General features: G+C 44.2%; 1 protein-coding gene across 1 annotated transcript; it reads right to left on the minus strand.

Moving 5' to 3' along the window:
- Positions 1-753: 753 nt before the first annotated feature.
- Positions 754-7,294, minus strand: LOC124675815 (ubiquitin-conjugating enzyme E2 2-like). Its single transcript, XM_047211887.1, has 5 exons — positions 7,056-7,294; positions 6,861-6,886; positions 2,254-2,343; positions 2,020-2,108; positions 754-1,153 (listed from the first exon to the last, which is right to left on the minus strand). The coding sequence occupies exons 1-5, from the start codon at positions 7,178-7,180 to the stop codon at positions 1,025-1,027; spliced, it is 459 nt and encodes a 152-aa protein (XP_047067843.1). The 5' UTR covers positions 7,181-7,294; the 3' UTR covers positions 754-1,024.
- Between the last annotated feature and the right edge of the window lie 3,979 nt (positions 7,295-11,273).

Raw genomic sequence — 11,273 nt, forward strand, 5'->3', positions numbered from 1 at the left:
TGATGGCAAGACTTGAGGCCCAGAGGGCAATGTGTGACTCATCAGAAACCCAGCTCCGCAAGAAGTACCAGCACAAGGATGATCTGGAGAGGCAGGTGAAGCCTAATCCCCTTAATGGATATCTATTTTAAACAGCGCTCCTAGTAAACGGACAGAACGGAGATCTGGAGACAATGTCATCACAAGGCTGCACAGGCAGAACGGAGAGGACGGACGGGCGAGCGCGCTGGATGTCTCACCTCGTCGGCGTCGCCGGGTAGCAGACGACGGCGTGGCGCCGCAGGTTGCCTCTCCATGACGCACGGCGCGGCGCGGGGCGAGGCGCCGTAATGGCCAGGGTATCACTCGACGAGGATCGGAGCGGGTCCTGTTCTTTCTCCCGCGAACTGGAACTGAACATGCAGGAGCAACGTGGGGAGCGGCTCGACCAGGCGGTGCAGGTGCGGCTCGACCAGGCTCCAGCATCAGCCAAAACCAGTCCGACGTGGCTCAAAACCAGAGTCAAAACCACTAACCATCTCTGAGGGGGGTTAATTGCCCGGTTTTGCAAAGTTATGGGTGTTATTTGACCCAGTAAAAAGTTAGGGGGGGTTAGCGCCTGGAACCTCAAAGTTGTGGGGGTTATGTGGACTTCTTTCATGACAATTTGGCCAAATAAAACGTCTTACTGGGCGAACACAAACTTCACATACACATAGAGCAGCACTACAAACCATCTAAAGAAAAAGAGCAGGACTGACAAATGCGACCAGGTTGTGAAGTCAATCAACCATTCCCAGGCTATAACTTTTTACATACTGCAGATGCCAATGTTGTTGAGATCAACAGCACAACATAAAAGAGCAATGTCAGCAACCAAAACACAAAATGACCACGGACAGGACAACAGACAGTCACTAGATATTTCACCTACAAACAATCACTGCAGATATTTAATGTTTTGACAGTGAACCAACTACAGCCAGGCCAGAAAGGTTTCCGGTTGCTTATTATAATTTTCTGACAATGGTACCCTTGCCCTGCCTTAATCAGCAGTCCAGCTGTGCTCGACGATCTCACGGACTTTGCGGTTGTACTCTCGCTTGTTCTCGCTGTACATTCTGGCAGCTTCTGAGTTTGCTGGAGAGTTGGGATTTGGATCACACAGCAGGGACTGCAAAGGAAGTACAGAATGAGGTGTCAGTAATCCAAGCACACATATGGTGGCATGATGCACGCCAAACTTGTAGCCTACAGTCACTGGGAGATGGCAGCATGTACAAGGTAGACAACCCAGCATGTATACATGGGCCTGCTTAACTTTTTTCCATGTATGTTCGGAGCATGGCAACACTATCTCATTTATAAGAAGTCCACCTCCGTATGGTGGTGGAGCCCAGGGTTGTAAATAGTGGTAAATGTAAAAAAAATGAAACCTAACTTTAATTTCATTCAAATATATCCCTTGTGATTTCTATCTGGCGAGTTGTATAATCTAGGTCAAGTTTCCCTTCTAGTTCCAGGTCAACAAGCTGCGAGGAAAAGCTTCCTCTATCTCTACACTTTGCAATATCAACGACATGGTTTAATGTCTGACAAATACAAGTTCCCACATCCAGTATATATAGGAGCACCCCGCCAGGTCCAACAAGGCCCCAAATTCAAAAACATATTTAACTGAAAACTGTAAACCAATGCAACTAGAGATACTAGGTCTGACCACTCAATAAATTTCCTTACATGTCATGCTTTCGAAATATTAGAAGTGAAGGTGTGGAGGAAGACCCCTACCACACAATTAACTGAAGGAGGGATGAGGGTCGAACCTGGGTTGCTTAACCAGCATGCCAGGCAGTAACCTGATACTAACATGATATCAGGGTTGGCTAGCGCTCCACATTGTGGGCTAGCAAACTGAGCCCAGGAGACCTCAACTACCCACAATATTAAGGCAAGCGACTGAACATGCTTTACTAATTAGCACTATACTCTTCAATGGGAATCATACATAAAGTTTGGCTAATCTGATCAACATGGTACCTGAATAGAAGTCAATATAGCAGCAACATCATATATAGGACTCCACTGATTCTGTAGAATATCCAAGCAAATGCTCCCATCTGCATAAACTGCAGAAATGTATATGTTAAACCATTTCTCCAGAACTTTAATTTAGGATAATGCTATATATAGTTATATACTCTGTAAGATATGAATGGTATTTGAGTCACATCGAATCAGAGAAATGAATAGAGAGGAGGTGAGAGAGATTACTATTTGGATGAAACATCCTAGAGACAAAGCGAACAACTGGCGGCTTGTTGGGGTAATCTTCTGCAAACTGCATGCTAAGCTTGAACGTTCCTAAATATGTGAGACAATAAACTGTCAGCAAACTTTCCAGTGCCACAATAATAGCATTATTTCAAACTGCAGCAACGAAAAGATGCAACTTTACTTCAGACTTTTTGGTTGTCCTATCATGAAAACTGATGTGTGGCAATACAAATGGATTGATGATAAACATGATACTAACATACTAAGAAAATAGGCACTGAAAGTTTAAATAAGCAAAACTAAACTAAAACATTAAACACTCCATGTTAAACTCAAGAAACGCCATATGAACAACAATGTGTGGATAAATGATTTCCTAACAGAAATGAGCCCAGTGACTAGGTTTCTGACTTGAGGGGCCCAGCTGATTTATCGGTAGATGCCCGATATAGTTTGCCAGACCGATAATCGGTCCAAATGACAAACACAGATGATATGGCTTTATCTTATTGGTGACTCGCCAGTTGTGATAAATCGGCAGATAAATCAGCATACTGGCCGATATTCTGAACATTGTTTGTACCAGCAATATTAAAACTGAACATGTAGTGGGGAAGGCCTCTTTATTAGGAAGAATAGAGTGGAATAAAATCAGATGCAACCCAGAGGCATCCTTGCAGTGTACACTACCTAACCAACTATCCAATAATAGGACTTAATGTAACATAACAGGAAGACGGGTATTAATTACCAAACCCAACATAACAGGAAGACGGGTATTAATTACCAAACCCAACAAGCTGGTAGACATATGGAGTACTAGTCCCCATAACTCAAATGTAATATAAATCCAATCAATATTGCAATTTGTAATCCATTAAGAAGTTGTTCTAGTATTTTGCGGGCAAAATCAACATAGCAATTTCATGGGGACTTGTAGACCAAGTAAAACTATGCATTTTCAAAATAAGATAAACGTTTCAGGAAAGCCAATTTATCACAAAAAAATTAAAACTGATATTATGAACCCTGGCCATAGCACAACTGACTCAAGTTTTGTATGCCATGATGAACCATAAAAAGGAGAAAGAAAGGGCATGATTGGTTGGCTTGCCCTGTGAACCAAACATACCTAAGGAGACTGGATTCTCAGCAAGATGATATATTCATTTCCATCATTCATATAAAAAATATAACTTCAATGCTACTAGTACTAAGATTAAACCAGAAATTTGGCTAAAAAGCTCGGTCACAATTACACAGTTTCTCCAAAATCCTGACTATTGTCATATTGAAGTGCCACGTCCTGAATCATGTGCAACAATACGAATGCATGATGCACTGAAACTTCCAAGCACCCACATGGTTGACTCCATACATGGTTATTTTTGGTTATGTGTTCCTTCATGTCTGTCATATGCCAATGTGTATATGGGGACGGCCACTCAAAATCTATGGTGTGGAACAATATCCAGCTTTAGGACGGGGATGGGGCTACCTATCTAAGATGTTCACTTGTGACTCAAGAACATGCAAATATCACTAGCTGATAACTGCAATGATGCATCTGCTGCAAGCTGGAGTTTTCTTACTGTTGAAATGTGAATGAACACTGAGTAATGCTGTCAAAATAGGTGATGTTTCTGGAATTGTCACACCAGCAAAAATAGTGATTCAATTTATGCACAAAAACATAAATTTGCAAATCTTCCAAACTAAAATGAGACACAAAGTCCTGATGAAATAAGGAGCATTAAGAGGAACTAAACTAAGAAGCTAAGTTTGGATGAATGAGTTCATTGTCCTCTAAAATAAATATCATTAAGATGATGCATAACAGATATGAACTTTTTTTTATCTAATCCCTCACACAATACTCATCCTTATGGCGTAATAATATTTAATAGACAATAAAAGCATAAGATCTTTCTTGATGCACAACTCCATTTACAAAGCTAAATAGGAAACCTGCTTCTAGACGCAAGTCCAAGGCTTTTTGCCCAAGGAATTTATAGTAATGCATCTGCGACAGCTATGTCAAGGTTTGTTGATATACCAAAGAATATTTTTGTGCAACTTCAAATCAGCTATGAGCATACGCTCCCATAAGTGTCAACAACCATTTTTTGCAGAATTCAAACAAATCCCCTAATTCCGGCATAACGGTTTTGTCGCACATTGAGTGGAACTAGCTTACGTCGTGGATGCTTTTAGGTCTACCATAGTACCATGCAGATGTTGTCATTTGCGATTAAAGGAAAACCAAAACTGGTAGGTATTAGCCTAAAATGGACAGTTATGGAAAACCCTCAAGTGATGGAAAACGCCCAACAGACCTTATAGTACAAATCATGCAACAGAATTTCCTGCGAAAAGCTAACATAACAGACTAATCGACGCAAATAGCTCAGCCTCACTCCCAGGACAGCCAAAATTCATCAACAACACCTACGATACCTACAATTCGACCTTACAATTTGAGAGTAATACTACTTCAAAGGAACTATATATCAGCGACGCATAGAAAATAAAAGCATAAGATCTTTCTTTATTTAACCCCTCAAGACAGAATACTCAACCTTACGGAGTAATAATATTAACAAAAAATAAAAGCATAACATCTTTCTTGATGCAGCAGAACTCCATTTCCGAAGCTAAATAAGAAACCTGCTTCTAAACGCAAGTCCAAGGCTTTTTGCCAAAGGAATTTCTACTAACGCATCTGCCACATCTATGGCAAGGTTTGCTGAAAGAACATTTTTGTGCAACTTCAAAACAGCTAGGAGCATACGCTCCCATAAGTGACTAAAACCATTTTTGCAGAATTCATACAAATCCCCTTAATTTTCGCATAACGGGTTTGTCGCACATTGAGTGGAACTGGTTCACGTAACGGATGCTTTTAAGTCTACCATGCAGATTTTGTCGTTTGCGATTAAAGGAAAACCAAAAGTGGTAGGGATTATCCTAAAATGGACAATTCTAGCAACCCCTCAAGTGATGGAAAAAACGCCCAACACAGCATGAAGTACAAATCATGCAACAGAATTTCCCTCGAAAAGCTAGCATAACAGATTAATCGACACAAATAGCTCAGCCTCACTCCCAGGACAGACAATATTCATCAACAACACCCAAGATACCTACAGTTCGACCTTACAATTTCACAGTAATACTACTTCCAAGGAACTATATATCAACCACGCATAGAAAATAAAAGCAGATCTTTCTTTATCTAACCCCTCATGACAATACTCAACCTTATGGAGTAATAATATTTAACAGAAAATAAAAGCATAACATCTTTCTTGATGCAGCAGAACTCCATTTCCAAAGCTATATAAGAAACCTGCTTCTAAACACAAGTCCAAGGCTTTTTGCCAAAGGAATTTCTACTAATGCATCTGCGACAGCTATGGCAAATAACATTTTTGTGCAACTTCTAATCAGCTAAGAGCATACGCTCCCATAAGTGACTAAAACCATTTTCTGCAGAATTCATACAAATCCCCCTAATTTCCGCATAACAGGTTTGTCGCACATTGAGTGGAACTAGTTTACGTAACGGGTGCTTTTAAGTCTACCATGCAGATTTTGTCGTTTGCGATTAAAGGAAAACCAAAAGTGGTAGGGATTATCCTAAAATAGACAATTCCAGCAACCCCTCAAGTGATAGAAAAACGCCCAACAGAGCGTGAAGTACAAATCATGCAACAGAATTTCCCGCGAAAAGCTAACATAACAGACTAATCGACGCAAATAGCTCAGCATCACTCCCAGGACAGCCAAAATTCATCAAGAACACCCAAGATACCTACAGTTCGACCTTACATTTTCACAGTAATACTACTTCCAAGGAAGTATATATCAACCACGCATGGAAAATAAAAGCATAAGATCTTTCTTTATCTAACCCCTGAAGACACAATACTCAACCTTATGGAGTAATAATATTTAACAGAAAATAACAGTATAAGATCTTTCTTGATGCAGCAGAACTCCATTTCCAAAGCTAAAAAGGGAACCTTAAACGCAAGTCCAAAGGCTCTTTGCCAAAGAAATTTGTAGTTTTGTACTAAGCATCTGCAACAGCTATGGCAAGGTTTGCTGAAAGAACATTTTTCTGCAACTTCAAATCAGCTACGAGCATACGCTCCCAGAAGTGACTAAAACCATTTTTGTAGAATTCATACAAATCCCCCTAATTTCCGCATGATGGGTTTGTCGCACATTGAGTGGAACTAGTTTCCGTAACGGGTGATTTTAAGTCTACCATGCATATTTTGTCGTTTGCGAGTAAAGGAAAACCAAAAGCGGTAGCGATTATCCTAAAATGGACAATTCTAGCAACCCCTCAAGTGATGGAAAAACGCCCAACAGAGCGTGAAGTACAAATCATGCAACAGAATTTCCCGCGAAAAACTAACGTAACAGACTAATATACGCAAGTAGCTCAGCCTCACTCCCTTGACAAGCAAAATTCATCGACTGACACATAAGATACCTACAATTCAGGGTAGAACAACTCCCAAGGAACTATATGTCAACCACGCATATATAGAAGGATAAATAAATCGGCTAGAGATCAGACCGAGTCGCCTCACCTCCGTCCCACGGCGTATCATCCGGCCTGCAAAAACAACACGAGACACAATTAACTCAGAAACTAGTACTATTAAAAGTAACTGAAACAGGGCGACGCCGGGCGGCCGATCTAGAGGTCCCCCGAAGGGAAACCCTAGAACGGCGGCGGCGAGGGAGAGGGGACCGGAATTCCCGGGCAGGGGCGGAGGACGCACCCGAAGATGACGGCGTTCCAGTGCATGATGTCGTTGTCGTAGGGCGCGCCGCTGATCCCGGCGGGCGGGTCGTGCTGCAGGCGCTTGAAGTCCCGCATGAGGCGCTTCCTCGCCGGCGTCGACATCTCCGCCGCCGCTCCCCCTGGAACCCTAGCTAGGGCTGCCCGGCGCACGCAGTCGGCGCTCTCCCCCCACCGCTCGCGTCGGGGGAAAGGTTGGATGTGTCCGGTACTGGAGAAGCTTCTAGGGAGAGACAGAGAATGTGAGGCACGATAAATAAAGCGTTGATGCTAAAATGTATAGAAGAGAAGCCACGTCAAACCACACGTAGCCGTGGGCCTTTCCCTCTATGGGCTGCTTCTGCACTCGCTACGCGGTTAGTGGGCCGGGACGACAGGCCGGCCCGTTTGATCCACGACGACACAGCGGTGGACGCCTGACGGGGACAGAACTTGTGGGAAAACCTATACACCGACCAGGTCGGTGGTTACCGGCCACCGCACACCCCCTCTGGTCGGGTATGGGCCAGGCCCAGTTCGCTGTGTCTTTTCGTTTTCTGTTTTTTTTAGTTTTTTATTTTCTTTCCTTTTTCTTTTCTGTTTTCTTTCTTATTTTGTTTTCTTTCTTCTTTTTGTTTAAACTGAAAAAATTTCAAATTTCAAAATGTTCAAAGTCAAAAAGTGTGCAAATTCGAAAATGTTCAAATTCGAAAATTGTTCAAATTCGAAATTTGTGCAAATTCGAAAATCGTTAAATTTTCGAAATTTGTTCAAATTCGAAAATCGTTCAATTTTCGAAATTTGTTCAAATTCGAAAAATCGTTCAATTTCAAAATTTATTCAAATTCGAAAAATCGTTCAATTTTCGAAAATTGTTCAAATTTGAAAATTGTTCAATTTCAAAAAAAATTCAACTTCGAAAATCGTTCAATTTTTTAAATTTGTTCAAATTCGAAAATCGTTCAATTCGAATTTTGTTCAAATTTGAAACTGTTCAGATTTAAAACAGAGAAAAAATGAGAAAGGAAAAAAAGAAAAACAAACTTGGGCCGGCCCGTCCGCACCGAATCCACAGCAAACCAGTCTCAGCAAATCATGGGCCGGCCCAACAAAGACCTGGGGGTGGTCGGTGGCTGTTATACACCGACCAGGTCGGTGTAAAGCAGCTCCCAGAACTTGTTGCCTCCTAATTTGATCCGGACTCGGATTACAGAGTCCGATTGTTGCTAGGAGGAGACATCCAGGTTTGGGTTCCCAGCATAAAAGGCCACCAATCGTGCGCGAAATCCAGCAGCTCAGTTCAGGTACCAGCCTAGATCGTCCTGCCGATCGATCGCGCGACGAACAACTGCAAGCTACGTACGATGGCCGCAAGGCAACTGACCGGTGGCGCGGCCCCGTGCGCGAGCGGCTGCGGCTTCTTCGGCAGCCCGGCGACCCTCGGCCTCTGCTCCAAATGCTACTACATGGAGCAGCAGCGGCTCGCTTCGGTGGCCGCCGACGAAGCCCTCGTGTCCAGCGTCAGCTCGCTGGCCATCAAGTCGTCGAAAGAGAGGCCCGAGGAGACGGCGAAGAAGAACCCGTGCGAGGCGAGCCGAGCCGGAAGGAGGTGGGGATGCTAGGATTCAGGAACTAAACCTGGCGAGATACGTTGTCTACTACTGTGCTTTATTCATTCATCAACCAAATACAGAGTCAGTATAAATTGTTTTCCGCGTCACACTAGTAGAGAAACGCTATAGGAACATGTTCATGGGCAGCGCAACCATGTGAACACACACAACTGCTATTATTTGTCGCGACCCGAAAACAAGCACGCGACTGGTATATATGCTCATATTGGTAGAGTAGTGGAGAGTAGGACACACGACTACTAGATAGGCCCCGGGTACACTCGCGTCCAAAAAGTATCCGGAACAAGAGCACTAATTGTGCCACGCGACTGCCATGTACATACGGTTATCTTTTCCTGTCCGCTACCAATATATTTGCTGGAGGGACACGGATGAGCCAAAATACCAATAGTGTGCCTCATTTAGGGCACCCTACTACTAACTTAGTAGCGTGCCTTATTTAGGGCACCCTACTACTAATCTATAATATCTAAATAAGAGCAACCTACTAAAAGTAAAACTTTCAACATACAAGCTATCAACTCATCAAGGATCAATGAGCAAACCTAGCCTGCCCGTCATGCAAGGCTCCCACATCCTCCACCACTAAGCATGCCACCTCATCTAATTCTTATATCATTTTTCTGATTGTCAATCATTAATCACAGACATATCTTATGCTCTGGTTGTTACCATATTTCGGTGACACGTTCTAGAATAGCGAGCCCATAAAGCATTATACAAAGTTTATCAACCAATGCGGAGTGGTTGTTAGAGACAACATCCCGATCACCGTCCAGGAATGGAATGAGCTAGTCAAAGGCACGTGTTGGTTTCAGTTTTGTCAGCAAAAGAATAAAAAAGGATTGTTGGAGAAAACTTATGGAACGTTTCATTCTACCTCCGAAATTCAACAAACACGATGAAGAGGGTAACGTGGTTCCGGGTGGACGTGAAAGGAGGAGGCTAGTCAAAGAGTTCGCTCTTACGAAGATGGCCGAAGCATTCCGGAACTACAAGAAAATTTTAGCCCGTGACTTTGTCTCGCAGAAGAAGACTCCGGATTTTAAAGGGCAATATGAGAAACTGAAAGATGTTTGGCCTGAATTTGTGAGGCAGAAGCAATCAGATTTTTTTCAAGGCCATATCGGAAGAAAGGCAAATGCGGCTAAGAAAGAGTACTTTCATATTATGGGGCCAGGAGGATACCGCACTTCGGAGCCTAAGTGGGAGAAGATGGAGAACGACCTGAGGGAGCGAGGAATCCCTCTAGGTACAGAGGGATGGGACCCACGGGCCAAAAGCTGGTGGTACGGGCATGGGGGATCGCTAGACCCGGAGACAGGGAGGTGTGTTCACCGGAAGAAAGTGTTTACTCCCACCGCCGCCCTTATTAAAGTAATGGCCGAAGCTCAAGAGGGGAAGATCAAGTTCAACAGAGAGAACGACGCGCTGACGATAGCCCTCGGGAATCCTGAACACCCAGGACGTGTATGAGGCAAAGGCGCCGTTCCGTGGAAAGTAGGGTTTTCCCAGGACAATGACCCGTACAGTTACAAAAGCCGTAAGAGAAAGACGGAACGGGATGTAGATCGTATGGGGAGGATGGAAGTGGAACTATTTGAGGTGAAGCAGATGGCGCAGGAACTTGTAAAAGAGAAACGATCGGAAGGGCCGCATGAAGATCGTGCAGCGGATGTCGGAAGCCAGCAGCGGAGAAGCAGCGTGGCTTCCACGGAGGTCCCGGCTGGTGCTAATGCACCCTTCGCCCCGACTGGTGCTAATTCACCGACGATCGAGATTCGTGCACTGGAGCTTCACTACCCCGTGGATGGTGTAAAGGAGATGAAAGAATGTGAGCTGCATTATCCAATGGGGAACATTTTCATGAAGGTAGCGATCGGCAGCGCTTTACCTTGTACACCTGGAGCACTCCACCACAACAACCCCATTGCAGATGGTTATGCTCGTGTCACGGTGGAAGACATAGTCCTAGGGTGCGAGGACCTGGAGATTGACTATGCTACACCCGAAGGGGAGAAAAAACTTCGAGATGTCAAGTGCCAATTCGTTCTATGGAAAAAAAAAAGTACATCAACTTTCCAGGCGAGGCGCCAAGGCCACCGACCCCGAGGAATCACCCAACAAGTCCACCCTCCTCCGGTGGTGGTGGTTGGGGTGGTGGTCCACCTACACCTTCACGTCAGCCGACGCCGCCCCCCAATCCACCTCCGGCGGGTACGCCGCCACCCAGTCCACCTCTGGCGAAGAAGAAGAAGCAGGGGGTTACGAAGGACAGCAAGGCAACCCCCTCATGGACTATTAACCCAGAGCCTTATGTACCTAAGACCACAAGGGTACCAATGCCATCAATGAAGCCTCTCCTCCCGAGATATTGGGAACTTAGTGTCGAGGAAACCGATGTGGCCGCGGCTTCTCACCATGAGAAATGGAAGGCGGGAGTCAAGGCGAAAAAAGAGCTTGGGCCCAAGCCGTAATTTACTGAGAAGCAAAAGAAGTGGGCGAAGGATTTTTTGACGACACCGTCCCAAATCCAGCAGAATCTGCCACTACAAGAAAAGTTGCCATGGCCGACGAAGTTGAAG

The sequence above is a fragment of the Lolium rigidum genome, chromosome 7 (genome assembly GCF_022539505.1).
Source record: "Lolium rigidum isolate FL_2022 chromosome 7, APGP_CSIRO_Lrig_0.1, whole genome shotgun sequence".
Classification (NCBI taxonomy): Eukaryota; Viridiplantae; Streptophyta; class Magnoliopsida; order Poales; family Poaceae; genus Lolium; species Lolium rigidum.